The sequence below is a fragment of the Esox lucius genome, chromosome 9 (assembly GCF_011004845.1).
Source record: "Esox lucius isolate fEsoLuc1 chromosome 9, fEsoLuc1.pri, whole genome shotgun sequence".
In the NCBI taxonomy this organism is placed as follows: domain Eukaryota; kingdom Metazoa; phylum Chordata; class Actinopteri; order Esociformes; family Esocidae; genus Esox; species Esox lucius.
In genome coordinates, this window is record NC_047577.1 from 20,206,845 (window position 1) to 20,230,553 (window position 23,709).

General features: G+C 46.0%; 1 protein-coding gene across 6 annotated transcripts in view; it reads left to right on the top strand.

The window, feature by feature from the left end:
* Positions 1 to 23,709, top strand: part of pitpnc1a (phosphatidylinositol transfer protein cytoplasmic 1a) — a 74,996-nt gene that overhangs the window by 26,509 nt on the left and 24,778 nt on the right. For 5 of the 6 annotated variants that reach the window (XM_010889345.4, XM_010889341.4, XM_010889340.3 and 2 more), the window contains one exon: positions 21,130 to 21,278. In XM_010889345.4, coding sequence (XP_010887647.2) covers positions 21,130 to 21,278 — 149 coding nt within the window. Of the gene's footprint in view, positions 1 to 7,892; positions 8,059 to 21,129; positions 21,279 to 23,709 lie in introns of those variants that run through there. The other variant, XM_029122007.2, reaches the window with a different exon arrangement.

Consider the following 23,709-nt stretch of genomic DNA (forward strand, 5'->3'; position numbering starts at 1 on the left):
TGAGAATGTCGCTAAAGAAAGACTGGCACTTTGTTTAATGCGCTTGAATGAGAAGACCTATTTATAACAAGTAAACACACTCTGTCACATACAGTGGGGGTATAAAGTCACCACCCTGTTTCAAAATGTTCACCTTTGGTTGCCTTGCTGGCTGAAATTAAACCACATGAAATCTAAATTGTTCCGTCTTTCTTTACACACAATAACACACAATTTTCAAGTAAAAACGAAACAATTTTTTTTAAATAAAATTACCCTATTTAGACACACACACACACACACACACACACACACACACCCTATATATGGGTAATATGTGGCGTCAGCCTTGGTTTAAGCCAGATTAGAATTTCCTTCCAAACTGGTAATTGGTGCATGTTTCTGTGTCTTTGGCTGTGTGGGACTTTGTTGGTATCTTTGTTGGTTTGTGTCTATCTGTGTGTGTGTGTGTGTGTCCTTTGTCTGTCTATGGATTTTGGTGTGTGCACACGTCTGTGCGTGTGTGTGCGCATGTGCATGTGTGTGTCCTTGTCTGTGTGTGTCCTTACCGATCAACCATAACATTATGACCATCTGCCTAATATTGTGTAGGTCCCCTTTTGCCGCCAAAACAGCCCTGACCCGTTGAGACATGGACTCCACTAGACCTCTGAAGGTGTGCTGTGGTATCTGGCATCAAGACGTTAGCAGCAGATCCTTTAAGTCCTCTAAGTTGTGAGCTTGGGGACTCCATGGATCGGACCTGTTTGTCCAGCACATCCCACAGATGCTCAATTAGATTTAAATCTGGGGAATTTGGAGGCCAAGTCAACACCTTGAACTCATTGTTGTGTTCCTCAAACCATTCCTCAACCATTTTTGCTTTGTGGCAGTGTGCATTATCCTGCTGAAAGAGGCCAAAGCCATCAGGGAATTCCATTGCCATGAAAGGGTGCAACAATGCTAAGGTACGTGCTTTGGTACCTGTCAAAGTAACATCCACATAAATGGCAGGACCCAAGGTTTCCCAGCAGAACATTGCCTAAAGCATCATACTGCCTCCACCGGGTTGCCTTCTTCCCATAGTGCATCCTGGTGCCTGTGTTCCCCAGGTAAGCGACGCACACGCACCCAGCCATCCACGTGATGTAAAAGAGAACGTGATTAATCAGATCAGGCCACCTTCTTCCATTGTTCCGTGGTCCAGTTCTGATTTTCATGTGCCCATTATAGGGACTTTCGGCAGTGGACAGGGTTCAGCATGGGCACCCTGACTGGTCTGCAGCCCCATACACATTAAGTTGCGATGCACTGTGTGTTCTGACACCTTTCTATCAGTACCAGCATTAACTTTTTCAGCAATTTGAGCTACAATAGCTTGACTGTTGGATCGGATCACACGGGCCAGCCTTCACTCCCTGCGTGCATCATTGAGCCTTGACTGACCCATGACCCTGTCACCAGTTCACCGCTTTTCCTTCCTTGGACCACTTTTGGTAGATACTGACCACTGCTGACTGGGAACACCCCACAAGGGCTGCAGTTTTGGAGATGCTCTGACTCAGTCATTACAATTTGGCCCTTGTCAAAGTCACTCAGATCCTTACACTTGCCCATTTTTCCTGCTTCTGACACATCAATATATCCCACCCAATGACAGGTGCCATGATCACAAGATAATCAGGGTTCTTCACTCCACCTGTCAGTGGTCGTAATGTTATGGCGCGTGTGTGTGTGTGTGTGTGTGTGTGTGTGTGTGTGTGTGTGTGTGTGTGTGTGTGTGTGTGTGTGTGTGTGTGTGTGTGTGTGTGTGTGTGTGTGTGTGTGTGTGTGTGTGTGTGTGTGTGTGTGACAGTGTCCTAATGCTTGTTTCTTGTTCAGACATATAACACTTTATGTACTGTAAAGAGTCGATTGCGCAAGTTTATGTTAAAAAGTTATGCTCCAGCATTAAATGTTCAGCAGTGCCTGACAATTAGAAATGTTGAGGATTGTGCTGCTTGTTCATTTTATTCATTTTTTTATGGCAGTGTACTAAGATGGGTTTTATTTCTACTAAATAAAGTGACTATTTTCAATTAAATATAGGGATTAAATGATCTTCACATCATTGCGTTCTGTTTTTATGCATTTTACGCCACGTCCCAACTTTTTGGGAAACGGGGTTGTAGTTAATACTCACCAGACTACAATTAATTGATACTTTTCTTACCTCACTTTAAAACACTCATGTTCTTTAGTCGTGAGCATTCATCAAGGTCACCCACTTCTAAGCTGTAATTACCATGGTTTATTCATTTAATCTTTTGGCTTTTTCCTCGGAATCAGGGTCGTAAAATGGCAGGATGTCATTACAGGAGGAAGAGAGAGAGCAGGGAAGATGGTGAGGTAGAGATATTATTAAAGCTTTTTATGGCGCTTGTCCTGGTCTCGGTCAACCTGACGGAGGCCATTTTACTGTTGGTGTACTACTGACTGAGAAATAATTAAATGACGTCCCAGGACAGCAGGTTGCAGTTAAATGGAAGTCGGATGAGGGTGGTCTGATTCAAGGTTTTTCTTCCAAAGGTTATGGTCGGGATTGGAAAAAGGTACACTGATCCTGGGTCTGTGACTATACACGATGTGTCATCTCTTCCAACTCTCTGGTTTCATAGCTTCTCAGAGTGGACATATTGGGTGATTCATCCGCTTCTTTTAATTGGCTGATCTCTGACCACCGCCGTGTAGCATATGACCCTTTGAACCTACACCCCCTATGTTGTACCCCCTACGCTGTGTCGACTTCAAAGCATGAGCAGTGGGATTTTAACAAGGAATTGAGCTATGAAAATCTGAAAATAACCCTCTTTGAAATTGTTTTCACATATACAGTTTGAATGCTCGAGCCCAACATTTTATTTTGATTGGCTGTTTGGCTATTTCAGTTTCCACTGTATTCACAGTGGCTATTTTTTTTTATTTGGTCCTAATTTAAGGTTGGGCATATAGTGAACAATGTTAGGGTAAATCAAATTGTAGACACAGCCAAGTTTTTTACCTTTTGGCTGTATCTATTAACAAAACTCCACCCCCGATTCAACTTAGAGCCCTGTAAGATTCAAACACTTCTGTGAGCCAGGAGTCGTAGGCTGGTTCAGCAGTGTCAAGACATACAAGCGTAAACGCGACTAGCTTTGTTTTGCTCATCCAATGCAATGAGCTAATAGAAGTCTTATCCATGGTAATAGAAAAAGTCAACGCAGGGTTTGGAGGTAGGAAGGAAAAGGCAGAGTATATATATTGATGGATTAAATGGGAGAGAGGGAGAAAGAGGGGAAACAAGTAAAAGAAATGAAGAAAAATGGGAGAGGGTCAGTTGGGTGACAAGCCAAAGTCAAGCCCAGTGCTGCCTGAACATAAGGACGGTCAGAAATAATGAATGAGCTTTGTGGTGTTCCAGCGACAGCGTCACACACAAACAAACACACTCACAGGTTTGGTAAAAAATAGAGAAATTAACTTCTGTGTTTTCCCAGACATTTTTGGAGGAAAAGTCAATTCCTCTAATGATTCTGGGAATCCTATCAGAATTTTTTGGGGAAAACCAGACACACACACACACACACACACACACACTTAGACCTCTGCTGCCCCCTATACTTCTCACCAGAACAGTCTCAAGATGTGTGCTACGTTTGTATCCTTTCGCATGTGGTCAGCTGACTGTAAGGAGTGTTCGGTACAACATGAAATTCAGATTGCCGTGATAACTTGTAGTGATAAAATACTAACAAATATGTTAAATGTGACATCTGCCTGGTCAATAGTGATGACCTGATGTCACCAAGGATTTCCATACATTTACACTTTCCTGAATGTTAAATGGGAATCTTTGCTTCCCTCATTGAAAATGAATTGGCCTCAATTATTTGATCAACACAACCAGCCACCCATTTGTATCCTCGTGCACCATCTTCCAAACGTTGCTTTTGTCCATATGCACTAGACACAATCATAACACCCATGCCACATTAGAGAAAACAAATGTTCATTTGTGAACAAGTAAAAAAGATGTATGCACAGATTTCGCTGACTAATTTGACCTGGAGAATAACAAAGTTTTTTGGTTTTTAGCTTTAAGGCATATAGATCTAAAAAGATGTCTAAACAATGTTTACTGTGAAATCATAAAAATCCGGTATTTCTCTACTCCATGGGTTCACCTACAGACAAAACTAGAAACCAAGTTCATTTGCTTTTAAATTTGACCCATAAATTTGGGTCCCCCACTCACACCACCTACACCAAGTTGTTTTTTTTGGTGTAGGTTGAGGTGCCTTTTCGTCCCTAAGTACTGGTGCAGTATAGGCAGCGCTGCTTAATTATGCCCAAAGAATCCTGCCACATGAACAGTTTCTTTCCCTGTGCTGTGACCATCAGTAACTGACCATCTGTCCCACAGAGACTAATAACACTATGCTCCGTGCTCACCATATCAAGCTGCCAACAAAATAGCTCCGCTATTTGTTCCGAAACTGTTCCGAAACTCTGGTCATCTCCATTTATCTAGATGTGATATTCTGGGACTTCCAAGGTACACCAATGTTCAATCCTTTATTTATGATTTCCCATCATGGGATGTCATTTTTCCACTGTATATTTTGGGTGCTCTGTCCCCATAAGTTGCATCATTCACCTATGTTCAATTCTGGCTATTGTGCATGTTTTTAACGAATAAAGGTGACTGATTCTGTCCAGTGTCAATCTTTCCAGATGTTTTGGCACGCTAGCTGACGTTAGCTTTCAGGGATGCACGCCAGATTGTGTACACATTGGCGGCTCATTCCCGGGGCCAGAGGGGGCTAAAGCACCCCTGGCATTAGCCAGTGTCCCCATTGGCACCATCAAGTATGATTCAGCCCCCCGACGACGTGCGTCACTTGAGCTGATCAAAACCCGCCTAGCGGCTGCCTGTGAAGGATACGTATGGCTACTGATCAAATTCTTCGATGAGACCCACGTCACTCCAGCCCGAACGTCGGTACGGGAGTGAGTCATGTCACATTTATATTACCCGGGACTGCAGGGGTGGAAAGCAACGCAGCCAGTCGATAGCAGTTTGGGTCAAAGGATCGAATAACGCGTAAACCATTTTCGTTACGCTCTCCCTTGGAACGTTTCCCGCCAAGTCAGGGCGTAAGAGTTGGAGGGTGAGCTTTCATAAACTAATTCTCTGCTCTGGAGCACGTACGGAGACAGAGGGATCAATGGCACGGAAAGATTAATTGTCTCCCCCTTTTTAAGGAACACACTGGGCCATGTGCCGCATTCACAACCAGCCAAAAAAAGAATTGGCCTATGTTTAGAGGTTGTGTTTTGGTTGCCTAGGCACCAGTTTTGTAGGGGTGGGGTCAGACTGTTTATGGAGTTAGGGTGGTCGTGTGTCACGGGGGAGCACTGTGTGTGTGTGTGTGTTTGGTTCAGTGCGTGTGAGGTCGTTTCCCTCTGTCGTCAGTCATCTGCATTGCTCCATCACCATAGAGCTGGGGTTAGGGGAGTCATTAGACCTCTGTTACACATGGCCAGAGCACTTGGGTCAGCCTGTCTGTTTAAACAAACTCACAGGAGGTAACCGCCGGTCACAGATCTGTCTTCAGTATCGCTACAGTACCTGAATGGCCCATTCATTTGATACAACATGTTTTTGTGCACTTTCTTTGGCGGGGAAGGAGTAATTATTGGGGCGTGTGTGGAAGCTGTGTTTTTTTTTTAATTATTTTAAGAAAATTGCAGAGTGGATTACACTAAATTGTTATTTGTTGAGAAACACGTTGGCTGTGTATGAACCACCTTTTTGTCAATAGTTAATACCAGAATGTGTAGATATTTGGTTAATGACTGAAACACTTTAGATAAGGTGTGACTAAGTACAATCATGTTAATAAGTGTAAAGAGTGAATTAATTAAAAAAGCGACTTTGGCATCAATATTACCTGGCTGGAGCTGGGCAACCATTACAGCCACGCATAACCGGGTCCTAAAGCCACAATTCACTCTTGGGGATAGTTATGTTACATGGACTGTGTATATACTGTGGTGGGAAAGGACAAACGTAAACCATGTCTGCACCGTGGTCACTGCCGTGTGAGACGTCAACAGGTCCTGATGAGTTGTTGGAAAGGCCATTCCTGGTCAAGACTGTTGACCGTGACTCATGTGAACTCTGCCGTCCCACACCTGTCTGTAGCCTAGACCGACACCTTGTCTGTGTGTGTGGGAGTTCAGTCTTGTGACTGTCCTTGCCATGTTATAATGGAGTGAATGGAACTGTCTGTGAAATCTCCTCAATTGATACATCCCTTTGAGTCTCTCTCTATCTCTCCCACTCTGACACACACATATATACACACACACACACACACACACACACACACACACACACACACACAAATCAGCCTTCATTGCGTTATCCCTTTTCCGAATTTGGACACTGATTCACAGAGACTCCCGCTAATGTCCAGGACATTTCCATCCAGTCTGGTAAACAACCATTGTACATTAACTCTGCGGTGTGCTGACAAGTCTTTAAGCATGCAGATGTCCTATACACACTATTATTAACACTCTGTGGTGTGCTGACAACCAGTCTTTAAGCATGCAGATGTCCTATACACATTATTATTAACACTCTGTGGTGTGCTGACAACCAGTCTTCAAGCATGCAGATGTCCTATGACACTATTATAAACACTCTGCGGTGTGCTGACCACCAGTCTTTAAGCATGCAGATGTCCTATAACATTATTATTAACACTCTGTGGTGTGCTGACGACCAGTCTTTAAGCATGCACATGTCCTATAAACAGTCTGTGGTGTGCTGACAACCAGTCTTCAAGCATGCAGATGTCCTATACACACTATTATTAACACTCTGTGGTGTACTGACAAGTCTTTAAGCATGCAGATGTCCTATGACACTATTATAAACACTCTGCGGTGTGCTGACCACCAGTCTTTAAGCATGCAGATGTCCTATACACATTATTATTAACACACTGTGGTGTGCTGACGACCAGTCTTTAAGCATGCACATGTCCTATAAACAGTCTGTAGTGTGCTGACAACCAGTCTTTAAGCATGCAGATGTCCTATACACACTATTATAAACACTCTGTGGTGTGCTGATGACCAGTCTTCAAGCATGCAGATGTCTTATACACACTATTATAAACACTGCGGTGTGCTGACAACCAGTCTTTATGCATGCAGATGTCCTATACACACTATTATTAACACTCTGCGGTGTGCAGATGACCAGTCTTTAAGCATGCACATGTCCTATAAACACTCTGTGGTGTGCTGACCGCCAGTCTTCAAGCATTCAGATGTCCTATGACACTATTATAAACACTCTTCGGTGTGCTGACGACCAGTCTTTTGTCATTCCCTCCTTGTAGGGGATTTTTTTGTACCCCCCCCCCCCCCCCCCCATTAGCCAGCGCCAGCCACGCAGTGTGCCCTTCAAGGGTTCAGCGAGCAGAATTCTTCAGTGATGCTCCTTCCTAACAAGTCTTGTACGGTCAGCGCTCCAAACGGCTTCCTACACTCCACATCGTGCGCTGGTTTCTGCTGCGTCCCGTTCAAAAGCGTGCACACCACGTAGAGGGCTGCTTGGGCCGTCGGCGAAGGCCAGTGAGGCGGTGGGGTTTTGTGAGGTTGTTCTGGGACGGATTACGTGTCGCTCTGACGTCTCTGTCTGTGGAGTTCTGGCACAGCGAACGGAAAACAGTCCATGGTGTGTGTGTGTGTGTGTGTGTGTGTGTGTGTGTGTGTGTGTGTGTGTTTTTTTTGACCGCATGCGTCTGCTTGAGTGCCTGTGTGAGCTCTGTGGTGTGTGAATCAAGGCCCTGTCTGAGACCCAGGAGGGGTGTCTTGTCCCCCTGCGAGGCTTCGGCTGGGACGGTGGTGTTGCCCAGAAATGCTACCGCTAGCGCTGAATTCAGCAGAAAGCCACACTACCTCAGGTTGCTGCGGTGCTGAGCTCTCAGCGGCGTTTCCTGTGTCTGTTAGGACTGATCTGTACCTTGCCTGAACACGGTAGGTGTGAATGCTGTAGCTCAGCCCCGACCACAGTGAGCTGATACATGGTTTGTTCGTTAGGCTATGCATGTTCGTCGCCACGACCGCGACACCAGCAAAAGGTAGAGTACGGAGGAGAGAGAACAAGAGAATGGGAAGAGTGCGGGAGAGAGAACGAGAATGGGAAGAGTGCGGGAGAGAGAACAAGAGAATGGGAAGAGTGCGGGAGAGAGAACGAGAATGGGAAGAGTGCGGGAGAGAGAACGAGAATGGGAAGAGTGCGGGAGAGAGAACAAGAGAATGGGAAGAGTGCGGGAGAGAGAACAAGAGAATGGGAAGAGTGCGGGAGAGAGAACGAGAATGGGAAGAGTGCGGGAGAGAGAACAAGAGAATGGGAAGAGTGCGGGAGAGAGAACAAGAGAATGGGAAGAGTGCGGGAGAGAGAACAAGAGAATGGGAAGAGTGCGGGAGAGAGAACAAGAGAATGGGAAGAGTGCGGGAGAGAGAACAAGAGAATGGGAAGAGTGCGGGAGAGAGAACAAGAGAATGGGAAGAGTGCGGGAGAGAGAATGCACTTGTCAGGGAGAGGGAGACATAGAGTGAGCAGGTGAGGAAGAGAGACGGGAGGGAGCTGAAAGAGAGTTAGATATTTGAATTCCCCCTGAGAACCAAGTCCTTGAGCACCTTTGCCCTGCTTTTTAAAATGAGTCACATGATGTTTCCCCTGATGTTGGAAGGTCCATGCTTCTGTCACACTGTTCTTTGGTATTTCAACATGTGACTTAAACCCTATGGGATGCATGCTCTCATTCAAAACCACTTTGTGTAAACCAGCCATTACAATAAGTTTACAGCAAAGACACCACATCATCACAGGAATTGGAAGCATCTCTAGCTATTTTGGAAAACGAGATTACATTCAGTGTGTTAGCAGTGGTATTACCTTCAATATCAACATGTCCCAGTGCTGTTGGTCCTTAATGACTTGCGATTACGTTCAGTGTCAACAAATGGGAGGTGCTATTTACCTTCAGAACCTGGACACTATGGGAGGTTATGAATGTGTTCATAGTTAAATAGTGGCCCGGAATGTTAGCTAGGACTTTTGCGGTCAGGGATGGTGGGCGGGCTTTTGCGGTCAGGGATGGTGGGCGGGCTTTTGCGGTCGGGGATGTTGGGCGGGCTTTTGCGGTCGGGGATGTTGGGCGGGCTTTTGCGGTCGGGGATGTTGGGCGGGCTTTTGCGGTCGGGGATGCGAGCGTTAACGCTTGCTAGTTTCAGTTGCATGGTTGGGAGTTCAATTCCATTGGGGGGGCAACATTATTTTTTTTTTGGGGGGGGGGGGGGGGGGGGGGGGGATTGGGTTGTTTAGACAGGTATTTTTCTGTCTTTATAACCTTAACCATAACCTGCATCCTAACCTCTGTACTGTGACGTCTAACCTTAATCTGAAATCTAATGATACCTAACCTTACCCCTAAGTTAATCTTATCCATTAACCGTAAATGTTATTTGTAACGACATGTTTTTAATTTTGGAACAACGTAATGGTAATTTTTCTTTTTTATATCGAGTCATTAAGGACCAATATCACTGGGGATATGTTGATCGCTAACGTAATTGCACCGATTCATACTGAACGTAATTGTAGTTTGCAAAATAGTTCCTTGCGAACATAATTCCTGAGAGGTGCTGTTGCATAAAACACCCACACACGCAAGCTACGCATTCCTCTGTATTTCATTTAGACATTCTCCAGGGCCCAAATAACAGGGTTGCCACACTAGCGCTTGTGTTTCATGCCTGCTTGAGTGAAACCCAGCGAGGACGGACAAGTGGGGTCTCAGGGGGGTGAAATGGGAGACGCACGTTCCCCGCTCTCTGCCGGGGAACACAGGACTGCTATTCAGCTTCCATTATCCTCCCTAATAAGATGAAATGAGCTCCAGGATGACAATTGTCAGTGGAGCAACTGACTGCAGAGAGAGAAAGACTGATGGAGAGACTCAGCAGAAAGAGGGAGAGGACGAGAGAAAGCAACAGGGTGGGAGAGAGTATGTGGGGGAGGAGAGAGGGAAAGTGGGAGAGGCGAGACTACAGCGAGGGAGGCGAAGGAGAAGGAGGGGGAATTTGAATAGATTAGAAGAAAGAGGACGTTGGAAAGGCCATTGTCAACGTGTGGTCAGGATTTGGAATGAAGGAGGACTGAAGGAAGAGAGTCTGGTGTGAATGAAGGTCCAGGGAGGAATGAGTGAATCCGAGAGAACGTGGAGAGTGAGCAGGGAGGCGGCGCGTGAATGAAAGTGAGCTCCAGTCACCGTAGGAGAGTCTCTGACACTGTGCTCGCGCCGGTCCTCACAGTGCTTTATGGCTTTTTAATGGGACTTAGTGTCCCTATAAGCCGCCCGAGCCTTGTCCTCATAAATCAACCGCTTTATGTAGGGGTCTCTGAAGTAACGGGAATGTCCTGCCTGTACCCCGTTGGAGGCAAATGGGTTCGTCTGCGGCTGTGACATTGGGGAGAAAGTCGAAGAAACGCGCGAAGAATGTCCTCTCTGTTTAATAAATTAAATGACTCCGTTTGAACTTCAATTCAATTTTATTGTCGGTGACATCATTTGGGCTTCATGTTGTGTGTGCTTGTGTGTGTGGCTATGTGCTACCTGATCTCACTCTGAGATGGAATGATTAGCTTTGTTGCTAGCTGAATGAATAAGCACATGAAACAACTTAACGACAGGTTTCTGTTAAAGCCACGGGCCTCTTTTGTTCATTCACTCTCATTGCCTTAAGCCAAGTACTTGGTTTCGGGATTTGCAAAGGCAGATCAGATTTATTACCAGACTCAAAGTGTTGCCATGTATCTCGGTATGAGCGCGGTGCTGGCAGTGTCATTGTTGGATTTGATCACCACGGAAGACCAGTTTGAAAAATGTATGAAAGTGTATACACTCACTGTTGCATGTCATTCCCTAGATAACAGCATCTGCCTGGTAGCTTAAATACAAAAACATGCCCAGACCCTACATTCTTATGTTTGATTTATTTAGCAGAGGCTCCTGTCTTGAGCAACTTACAGATAGTTCAGACATGTTAAGATAGCTAGGTGGAACCACCACACTTCAGTAGAATGCATGCATTCCTATAAGATGTTTATATCTGAATACAAAACAGATTTGTCATTGTCTATTTTTGCCTTTAAAATTTTCAGAATTTCCACAATGACAATCTCTTAATTATATCAGCATAAAAAATGACAAATCAACATCCATCAGTCTAATGTCATTGCCTAGTGGCAGTATATAGAAGTGGTTTTGCTGGACTGTGTAAGCGGCCAAGAAGAGCAAATGTCTCAGTGACTGACTGATTACCCATTGTTAAATAGCGTTGTGGTTAGAGATGCCGACTGCCACATAGTTGACCGGTGTTTGATCCTCGCCATAGCCCAAATAGAGTCATTGTGTTGTAAATCTGGGAGGCGATTCATGAACAATTTGAGAGAATGTTTAATTGAGGGGGAGTACTTGGGTTATTAGGGAATGATGTTAAGAAAGTATTGTCAAATAATGTTAAGAAAGTTGACAAAAAACCTTTTTAGCATCACATAAAAAGAACGTTTTGTATGAATTGGAGGTTTGGAGATAAAGGAGTTTCAAGAGGCTGGCTACAGTATGATGCTGAGGCTGTGGTGATGAGTTGTTCTTTGTGGCCAGTATGCTACAGATAAAAGCAGAAACAACTAATTTGTCATTGGAAATAAAAACGTTTGTATTCAACATAATACCATATCTTAATTAAATGTACTGAAATTCATGTATATATGACACAAAAAGGAAATTTATTATTTTGGCTGGTAAAATATATGCTTGGCTGGTGGATTTCTTCATCTACCGGTCCCCTTGGCAGGTGAGCCAAAACATTAATTTCTGACACTAGGGACCTAGTGTTCAGAAACATGGAGTTTCGACTAATTGACTTAATAGTGCAGGAAGTAAACAGACACCATATCTTTACACATGTATGATGTGCCACAACCCCTATTGTTTAAATGGTCTAGTGGTTAAAGACAGTCTATCACATAGGAAACTGCGGATCGAATCCACCCAGAGCAACAACATTCATCCCTTCTTTTTGCAGGCCAGCAGAACTAAAGGAGAGTGGACGGTTACTCTCCATTAAAAAAAAAAACCTAGGCTTTTAATGACCGTAGGAATTAGAGGGAAACTGGTGAAGAGGAAACATGGTGGTGACGGGTGTTGAACCTGGTCTCCTGCGAGGGTCTTACCCCTGGAGCATGACTCAGCTTTTGTAGAAGTTTTTAAATGGCTGTATGTTAGTGTCCTGTCTTCTTCTACTGTCCAAAGGATAGATAGAGAGGAAAGACGCTGTTTCTTTATTACCTCATCTCAAGTTTCTGGTGATTTACTTTCTTGGTCTGTCTGCATTATCTGTGTGTGTGTGTCTGTCTGTGTCTCTCTCTCTCTCACTTAATATCTCCCTCTGCATCTCTGCCTGTCTCCCTCTGCATCTCTGTCTGTCTCCCTCTGCATCTCTGCCTGTCTCTCTCTGCCTGTCTCCCCCTGCCTCTCGGTCTGTCTCCCCCTGCCTCTCGGTCTGTCTCCCCCTGCCTCTCGGTCTGTCTCCCCCTGCCTCTCGGTCTGTCTCCCCCTGCCTCTCGGTCTGTCTCCCTCTGCCTCTTGTTATGGACATTTCTTGAACTGATGTATTTTTATTGATTAAAGTATTGAGTCCTCATGTTTAGATAAGAAAAGGAATGTCGGTTGTGCTGTGGTAAAGGAAGTATGAGGTGTCGAGGTTAACATAAATCTTCAGCAGGATGGGTGTAGATGCAGACCAAGGGGTTTTAGGACCGCATAGAGGAAGATACACGACAAGGGGTAGGATGAATAGGGAACATGCGTTGTTTTTGTGGTATGACCATGCAGATTCTTATCCCCACCCATTCCTCTATAAGTATTGAATGTACTTCTAAATGCTTTAGAGACTCCTTAGATGATTATCCTGTAAGCTTTTGACGCATCTCTTTATTTGCAAATAAACTTTAAATTGTGCAAAGAGAATTATGTCTCTGTACTTACTCCTTTAAGAGTGTCTATCGATGGAATTACCATCCCACTCTCTTTCTGTCTCCCTCTGCCTCACTGTCTGTCTCCCTCTGCCTCTCTGTCTCCCTCTGCCTCTCTGTCTGTCTCCCTCTGCCTCTCTGTCTGTCTCCCTCTGCCTCACTGTCTGTCTCCCTCTGCCTCACTGTCTGTCTCCCTCTGCCTCACTGTCTGTCTCCCTCTGCCTCACTGTCTGTCTCCCTCTGCCTCTCTGTCTGTCTCCCTCTGCCTCACTGTCTGTCTCCCTCTGCCTCACTGTCTGTCTCCCTCTGCCTCACTGTCTGTCTCCCTCTGCCTCACTGTCTGTCTCCCTCTGCCTCACTGTCTGTCTCCCTCTGCCTCTCTGTCTGTCTCCCTCTGCCTCTCTGTCTGTCTCCCTCTGCCTCTCTGTCTGTCTCCCTCTGCCTCTCTGTCTGTCTCCCTCTGCCTCACTGTCTGTCTCCCTCTGCCTCACTGTCTGTCTCCCTCTGCCTCACTGTCTGTCTGCCTCTCTGTCTGTCTCCCTCTGCCTCTCTGTCTGTCTCCCTCTGCCTCTCTGTCTGTCTCCCTCTGCCTCTCTGTCTGTCTCCCTCTGCCTCTCTGTCTCCCCCCCAGGGTTATTTAACGTCAACCCTGCACACATTTTATTTCCGGTAGCCTGATGGAATATGTACAACACTCTTCACTTCTTTTAATCTTTCCAGATGTTATTAATAACTTGGACAAACCTTGTAATTTGTGAGTCAACTGTAGCACCTCGATAATAAGATCTGTGTGCCAGTGAAGGGGGAAACAGCTAAATGTTCCCCCTGCCCTCTCCTGTCTGACTGTCACTGATGTATTAATGAAGCTCTCTAACACAAGCCTAAGTGGATGCTGAGAAAGACATCTATTCAGCCTCCTCATTTGCATTTTTATAGGGCTGATTATTCCCAAGACCTGATGGTTTTCAAATAAGGAAATGCAAGGTATACATTTGCACTACATTTCAATGGTTCTGAAATATCAATATGAAGTGGATGTTTTGTCGGGGAGGGGATTGGGGGGTTGAGGTTAATGTTCCTTCGTCCTGCAAGAGAGCAACAGAACGCAGTCAGTCCGAAGAGGTGGTTTGGGGGTAATTGACTGATCCAAACCCCAAGCACATGGCGGGCTTTGGGTAGAACGAGGTGTTGATTTATACTTTGTGAAGTCGGCGTGATCATGTGGATTTTGTGTTCTGTGGTATAATGGACCAGAGCTCGTGTGTGTTTTACGCAGTGGTTTCCGATGAATAAACGAGGAAGACGCTGGCTCACTTGTTTAAGAAACACACTTTCCGTAACGCGCGCGCACTCTTCACACATCCAAGTGAAAGAGGATCTGGACGTGACGCGTATGTCAGGGCCTGTCCCGCTGTGCGCTGGCGTGTTTCCGAGTGCTCTTCACACTGCTGGTGTGCGCCCGGCTCACCGCTCTCAACAGCTGTGGATGCGAATTTGCAATTCATATCCAGTCACCATGACCTTCTTGTCAATGTCGACATGACAGCCACTGCTGAGCTGAGAGAAAGAAAAAAAAGGTGCTTCTGATTCCTATCTATGGAGAGAGAGAGAGAGTGATCCAAATGCCGTCCTTTGTGCTGCGCTGCAAAGTACATTGTAGGCTGTGTGTTTTTTTTGGGATGCTGCCTTGGGAAGTGGCCACACCAGTCCTCCTGTCATACATTCACAGTGATCTGCTTTGACTCTCCGGGGACCTTTTCCGCTGCAGCTTTTGCCTTTGAGTCAGGGCCGTGGATGAGTGGGCACACGCTCGTGTTCCTGGAGGGAGGGGCTTTAGTCATCGTCATACGGCCAAAGTAAGGGTGAAAAAGGGGGGTCAGATGTGACGTGCCACGTTGTTTTGGCGTTTCGTGTTTCCGTGTCGTCACCGTGTTCTCCAGTGTCAAATCAAATCGACGTTGAATCTTACGTTTTGCAGCACAACGCGAACCGCGCAGTGAAATGTCAATACTAATGGTATCAACAACCCAGAAAAGTAATAAAAGGGTTATTTACATGTTTGATACCGCAAATGATTGCACTGTGAGGTACTACAAATTGAAGAGTATCGATCACCGTTTAATGAAACGGTTTCTAAATGGAATAGCTCGTGGGTAAGAGTTGGGTGACTTTGTCGATCAAAGAAACATAGATTAGTCCCTGGCCCAGGCGTCCTTCATGTTCTTCCGGGCCTTCTTCAGACGTGTCTGTATGTAACGTCCTTACCTGTAAGGGTGATTAGGTGCGTTTGAGTCGTTTTGCCAAAGTCCCCATCCCGGCGCGGGAGGGAGCCGAGGACGGATCGATCTCCCTCCTCTCTCCGAGGCCCCCGGCCCTTGTATAAATCACACTAGCCATTAGGCCAGGGCTATCTCCGACCTACTCACTGCGCCTTTTGTTTTTCCAATAAAGGTACCGCGGGGGCTGTCTGATCTAATCACGAGGCCTACCTCTTCATCATACGGTGCCTTTCATTGTGGCTCTGCTGATGCCTGGGCGCTATTTTTGGCAATGTTCATTTTGGGCCCTCGGAGCGGGGCTTAAGGGGCCCGTGGAGAATTCGATGAGCCGTCGATCGTTTGTATTTATGTCTGGTACCTTCGTGGCAATAGTCAACTACTCCGAAGGTTGGTACTTGGATGACACCGATTCAGTTTCCTATACCTCTAGGGCTGTATGCTGGACCTGTCTGTTTTTGTACGCTGATTTCTATTTATGGTTTCAGTGGTTTGTACTCACTTGTGAACAAGGATTTTAAGTGAATCTGCCATGGAAACAGGTTTTAATGTTATCTTTCAAAGTGACTGGAGCAACATGCGAAACAGAATTGAATGTTATCCTTCAATATGACTGGCAGAGCTTGAGAAAACACCCCCTCTGTTAATCTAGGTGTCCTCATTGTCATTTAATGGGTTTTCCATCATTATGACACAATGATTATGAGCTAGACCTCCTGTCTCGCTCTTGGTTTTTCTGTGTGGCTCGCTCCCTCTCCGTCAACTTGTCTGCTTGTGTGTCTCTTTATCTGTTTTTCTTTTTTACCAATGCCGTTCTGATTTTCTCCAGTACCTGCTAGGGCTAGCGAATGGCAGTAATGGACTCTCCCCAGGGTTGCTATGGAGCTCCCCGGGGGTCGACACTAATGCCTGGTTTACGAGGTGGAACAGCACAATTAGCGTAGCTATTAGTGTAGCGTTGATGTGAACTGGAAGGGCGCAGACTGGAGGTGTGGGTAGCACTGGGTAACTGGGTTAGCAGCAAGAAGGGTCACAGACTTTGTAGACTTCTGTTCTTGTTACTTTCATCAGTATGCAGGCATAATGCAAAACAGTTGTCATTGTTCAGCAACTGTAACATGCCAAATTGGGCAACCCGTATTCACCATTACAGTAAGACTAGCGACGGTTACAATATGTGTGGAAACTATTCTAGATGTTTCACAAGTGTGCCTTTCAGCTGTTGTGGGCGGTGTTCAAACATGTTAGCAAAACAAAATGTTCATTAAATCTTGAATTTCTTTCATTGAACTGTTTAGACACCGGAAATGTGTCTCTGGCTGTCCACGTCCAATTAAATGTCCTGTTGAATACCGTGTGGAGAAGTCCTCCACTTCTCTCTCCCTCCTTTTTGTCCTCTGTCACTAATGGTGCTTTTCCACTGCATGCTCAACTCTACTCGCCTCGACCATGGGCAGAAGTCCCGGAGGGGACGGGGGGGGACATGACCCCCCCCCATCATGGGGAAAACTATGATTTGTCCCCGCAATATGTAAATGTAAACTGTCATTTCAATATTAGTAAGAAAGACGCAATGAAAGCACTATTGCTGATTATAGACACTTAATATCTCGTTTAAGTTTCATATTGCGACACCCCCGACCTTTGCCTCGCAATGGTTTGATCCACTGCCCCCCAGCCCTCAGCAGCCGCACATCGTGCAGGTACGGCGCATGTGTGGGAATCTGACAGTCTGTTGTTGATGGTTGATTTTCAGTAAGTAGTTCAAATAACATTTTAAAAATCATACAATGCAATTTTCTGGATTTTTGTTTTAGATTCCGTCTCTCACAGCTGAAATGTATCTATGATAAAAATGTCAGACCTCTACATGCTTTGTAAGTGGGAAAACCTGCAAAATCAGCAGTGTATGAAATACTTGTTCTTCCCACTGTAACTGCAATGTTCTGTTAGATTTAAGTGTGTGTGTGTTGGGTTGGGGGGGGGGGCTGGGAGATGGCTTGCATGGTGAATTACGCACCTTGTTGTCTCCCCCCAGGGTCCCTGTAAATCGCCTCCCTCCTCCTTTCACCCCTCCTCACCATTCTATCAGCCGTCCATAAACACCAGGGGAATTCTGACACTGGCCGCCATCAACCGCTGAGGCTTTAATGCCAGGGTTTTGTGTTCCCATCATCTCTCCAGCAATGGTTATGTGTCTCAGATCTTGGCCAGGCAACAGACTGCAGTCTTTTTCTTGAATGTGGTGATACAGAAAACCCCCGGCTAGCCGTTAGCCCAGCTAACGTCACTTTCCGTAGCTTTGTTCTAGAGTTTTCCTGCCCAGAATACCTCCTAAACATAACCCAACCTATCCCTATCTATTGCTGATCCAGGCCCGGAGATATTATCCAGCAGGACGTTTTTTTGTTTTTTACATTTATGGTGTTGCCCGGGGTGCAGAGTTGTAATCTGCTGGCGTATCGATAAAGCTGTTGTTCAGTGACAGTCAGACTAATGGGGCCAGTGCTCTGTTGCATTATAATCAGGCAAATTTCATAAACAGGGCAGCCTGGGCAGGGTTGTCGGTCGGGCCTCTTTTGCCTTTCGAAGGTTTGATAAATGTACACCAGCTCCTTCTCCCCAGACTGTACTCATGCAAAAGACACTGGGGCTGCTTCAAAAACTCTATCACATCTTATTACCTAAATAGTGCACAACTTTACCAGGACACATAGGGTAAATGGGGTAATGTATTTAATTTAGACCCCGGGTGCCATTCGTCCCATCAATCTTTCCCGAAAAGCCTGCAAATGAAAAGTCCCGAAAAGTCCCGTCAATCTTTCCCGAAAAACGCATCTGATACCTTCACATCTATTCTGTTACAGCGCTAACAATGAACACTCCCCCGGGTTCAGAACCGGACCCACCGCCCTGCGCCTTATTGCCAATTCAAATGAGCACAATGGCTTTGTTGGGCTGATGCAAGGTCCTGCAGATTCACTCGTTTCTATATTTACATGTCAAATGAGCTTTGAGGCCCAGTTTTCCCTCTTTTGCAACTCTTCCGACCGCTTTCTGGTTCAGCCATAGCCGGTCGCTCCAGTCCCCCGCCCACTCGCTCCCTGTCGCTGCGCTTCTCGGCGGCGGCTGGCGAGGAGCGAGCGAGCGCATGCATTATTTATCGACACTTTAACCTGTGATTGTTTCTTTTTTTAGCAGCGCCAACGTTCCCTCTGCTTTCAAGAGAGGGACTTCAATGAGAGGTAGATTTGTATTAATGAGAGAGAGTGAACGAGAAGGGGAGTGGGAGAGAGAACAGAGACAAAAGAGAGAGGAGGGCTTATATATTGTAGACTGATAATTGCGTTAACTGCACAGTGTTGAGTTGCAACTACCTCCAGGGATGCATTGTAGATATACAGTATCTCGCAAAAGTGAGATACTGTGTATATATATATGAACAGATATATTTGATTATATCTGTTCATGTGACAACACTGAAGGAATGACACTTTGCTACAATGTGTAGTAGTGTGTGTACAGCTTGTATAACAGTTTAAATTTGCTGTCCCCTCAAAATAAAACAGCACACAGCCATTAATGTCTAAACCGCTGGCAACAAAAGTGAGTACAAAGTGAAAATGTCCAAATTGGGCCCAATTAGCCATTTTCCCTCCCCAGTGTCATGTGACTCGTTAGTGTTACAAGGTCTCAGGTGTGAATGGGGAGCAGGTGTGTTATATTTGGTGTTATTGCTCTCACACTCCCTCATACTGGTCACTGGAAGTTCAACATGGCACCTCATGGCAAAGAACTATCTGAGGATCTGAAACAAAGAATTGTTGCTCTACATAAAGATGACCTAGGCTATAAGAAGATTGCCAAGACCCTGAAACAGAGCTGCAGCACGGTGGCCAAGACCATATGTTGTCACATGAATAGATCTACTCAAGTATTTACAAAAATGTGAGGGGTGTACTCACTTTTGTGAGAATACCGTACCTTTAAATTTGCATATCACTGCATACCTGAACTACATTTCCAGTTAGTATGAATACAATAAAGGCCTTATTTACTGAGTTAAAATAGGAGTGTTTATTCATTAACCTGCCCTACAGTACAGTAACAGATGGACCCCTCCTGGCTTATGCACTGGTCCAGCTCCAATGTTACTTACTTAGCATCCATTTGGTGAACATGCGTACACAGTTGATCAAAGGCTTATTATCACAAACAGTCAAGTACAGCTCTGACTCCTGCCCGGTCAGTTGCCCACACGTACGACAAGGGACACTCAGGCAGCTTCCCTCCGGGAGGTGACGGCCCCCTGTCGGGACACTCCGAGCCGTGGGTTTTTGGGCGTCGCAGTGTCCGCCTTACCTTGCCAAGAACGAGTCTGGCCCCGCCTCCGCACACTGTACCCAGTGCTAATAATTGATTGCGTCCCGCCAGGCGATTTACTGCAGTGTGCTGCTGTGGAATGTGCTGCTCTTCCTGTGGGCGTTGTTTGTGCTGAGGCCTTCATTTCCGACACGAGCCCTCCCACCGTAGACCTGGAAGACCTTGGTCTCAGGCTTGTGGGGGGAAGTGAGTCCTTCCACAGCGGTTTCACTCTTTCGTAAGGTTCTTAGACGGAACCAGCCAACCGTGGACAAGGTCGGGGGGGGGGGGGGCTACAGAACCTCAGCAACACTTGATGCCGCCTCGCAGGGGTCGACACGGGGTCAGTCCCCCGAGGCTACCCCTGAAGTCATGTAACGGGGGGTAATGGAAAAGTTTGAAGGCTCCATCGTCCCCTCTTCGGCGGACGTCCCGAACCTCCCCCCTCCCCGCGTGCTTCTCCTGTCTTCCTCTCCTAAGCTTGATTCAGCCACTGCTGGGCGGGTCATGAGTGGAGGACGAGTGGAGCGAGGGATGCTGGGTGACTAAGCAGGGGAGGATTAGCATCATTTGGCGTTGTCGCGGCGTGTTCACAACCTAGCTCTCTTTTTGTGGTATCGCTCCCTCGCTTCTGCCTCGCTCTTTGTAGTTTCTTATCTATCTTCTATTTAAGGCATATCCAGATTTTTTTTTGTTTCCTCTCTTTCTCTCACACTAGCTCTGTATTACTTTCTCTGTCGCTCACAATGTCTTGGTCTGTTTCCCTAGGTCTTCCTGGTTTACCTACCTACCTTTTTTTTTGTCTATTTCTATCTCATTCACCCTCCTTTCTCTGTGTTCCATCCCTCCATCTCTCTCTCCTTCCCCCATGTCTCTTTCTCTCTCTGGGCCAGCAGCTTAATCAAAGTCACTGTCTGAGCCCACCTTAAATTATTAAAGCCTCATTAGATTATCAGGAAGTCACAAGCACTTCACTGGTGTCCCCCCCCCCATTCTGCCAGTCTTCACCCTGGTCTTCACAGGAAATGGCAGGAACCCACAACAATGACCCTGAAATGTTGAAATGAAATTACTTCACTGGTTTTCTAGTTTGCCTCTAGAAAACCAGTAATGTTGACCAGGTGTAGATGGCTACATAGTTGTTGATTATGGCTGGGTTCTCCTGACAGCAGATTAACTCCTGATGATATGTGTTAAGGTAACCTTGTTCCTGTCGCAGTAATTCCTGTGACCACCCCAGTCCGGTCTCACCCATCAGTTTCTTACAGCACAGGCTCAGTCAGCAGGAACTAATTCATCTGTTGTAACTGAACGTGGTCTTGTTACGGTCACCCCCTTACCCCCTGCATGGTCTTGTCTCTCCAGTACAGGATCGGTCAGCTGTACATGATAAGCAAGCACAGCCATGAGCAGAGCGACCGTGGCGAGGGGGTGGAGGTGGTCCAGAATGAACCGTTCGAGGACCCCACCCACGGTCAAGGCCAGTTCACAGAGAAACGCGTCTACCTCAACAGGTGAGAAAACCCCAGCGCTGATGTCATGTATGCCTCGAAATGACGAGCAGAAGTGCGGTTTTACCGAGTGGCCGTGAGGTCACTCCTCCGTGTCATAAAGATTTTATGTCACTCCTCCGTCTTACTAAAGATCCAGAATATGTATTCTCTCCATACCGTAGTGGCAAAAGCTCCTCCCTTCACGTTTCCCAGGCTGCTTTGAATTGATCGACCTGGGAGTGTAGCCCACGTCTCTGTTCTTTTTCTGAATATCATTAAAGGTCTGAAATGAAAACCCTGCAGCAGTTTCAACAATTCAAAAAAAACAACCATAACATATAGCCTAAGAAGATAGGCAGGTCATTCTTCAAGTAGGTTTCTGTGACTCCGTCCACAACATACATCAGTAGCCCGTCTAAGCAGTAGGATAATGTTAATTCTGGCATTAGTGTGTTTGTTGGGGAGGAAACGCTATGAAGCCTTAAAGCAAAAACAATGCAGTGCTTGTTGGTGTCAGCTTGGGTTGTGCTCATCCAGGGCCCCGGGTGGGTGAAGACATCGGATTGGGAATGTCTATTCAGGGTAGCAGGCCGCGCTGAACAAACCCCACTGTGGAACTCTGACAGTCATCTATGACGTGGCGACCTACAGGCCCAGTGCCAATCAAAACTTAGCTTACAAACTATTTGATGGAATGTTGAATTATGGGAATTGCTGCAGAGTTTTTATTTTGGCTGTCTGCTGACGTGCGGAAATATGATGCAGAGATCCAAAAATGTCAGGGTGCGTGAACCTTAAAAGAAGGGGGGGGATTCAACAGCAGATAGAAGTTGCCGGGAATTAGCTGCAACTAGCCAACAACATAAAGAGGGCCTGGCAAATAAATACATGCACACGAGCTTTTGAATCTTTAGTGGAAAAATATTCTTATTCTCTGAAGGGCACAGGAAACAGAAATCTGCAGCCAATGCTTTTGAGAGAAAAAATCTAATCTCAGGATGTAACTTAAACCGTGCCACTTTCAGTAGCGGCTTTTAAGGTTCAGTGCATTATGTTAAGGTTTAGTCCACTGTGTTAAGTTTTAGTGCAGTATGTTTTGGTTTAGTCCACTGTGTTAAGTTTTAGTGCAGTATGTTATGGTTTAGTCCACTGTGTTAAGTTTTAGTGCAGTATGTTATGGTTTAGTCCACTGTGTTAAGTTTTAGTGCAGTATGTTATGGTTTAGTCCACTGTGTTAAGTTTTAATGCAGTATGTTATGGTTTAGTCCACTGTGTTAAGGTTCAGTGCAGTATGTTAAGGTTCAGTGCAGTATGTTAATGTTTAGTCCACTATGTAAAGGTTTAGTGCGGTTAAGGTTTAGCCCCCGCATGGCTCTTCACTCTGTGCCTGTGCGTGTTTGACCTCCCATCCCATCGCTGATTATCCAAGGACAGAGAGTTCCCAAGTCGACAAGATATACAGCGAGAGAGAGCAAGGGAGAAGGTGAGAGACAGACAGAGAGAGTGCCAGAAAGAGAGAGGGGGAGGGGGCAGAGGAGGCGGGGCCATTAATTTCATCACAATTACCTGTGTCAGCGATCGAGACGCCTGGGGGGGTTGGGGCTGCTGTGTCAGCAGTGTCTGCCACTGAACGGGGGGGGGGGGGGGACGAGAGATAGGGAGAAACATAGGGAGGGAGAGTGTTTTATATGCCAGATGGAGCCATATGTTCAGAAAGGTTCAAGCTCTGTAAAACAACAGGTATGTCGCAGAATGGCCTGCCACGATGGGAATCGGACGACACATTCCGATTTTCCACCCCACAACAACGGGAGCGGAGAGGAAGCAGTGCAATTTGAAATCAATGCAGATGTCTGGTTCTCTTTTTGGATACCTGTTATAGCACAGTATTACAATTCTAGAACCAGTCATTACCCGGAACCCATTTGGAAAGCTGCCACTATTCATCACTGTAAGAGTGGATTGCTTGTGAACACACTTAGAACAGATACTCTTTTAACAGTCATTCTTCAAGTCCCCTCTCCTTCTCACACACAAACACACACACCAGTTTTAGGAATCTCAATTCTTGTGTGAAAAGAAAATCCTAACCTTAACTAAACCATACCCACTAAAGCAAATCCTTATCCTTAAACCTAACGCGTGCGTGCGTGCGTGTGTCTGTCTGCCGCCGTTTCTCCATATGTTAACTTGGCCGCACTGTGTCCTACCTTGACTGCAGTGGAGACTGTATCCTCTGAAACCCCACTTCTGTTTCTCTAGTTCTCCTGCCATTACGGTAACTGAAAAGAAAGGAGAACATTCCACGGGTAATAAACGGCATTTAACTGGGGGCCCAGTTAGATGTCCCCTGTCGCAGCATGGCAGATATTTCATCAGGCCACATTGGGCCTGGTATTCCAGAGCAAGAAGGAAATTTAAGCTGTTAAGTGATTTTTGCAGTATCCAGCAA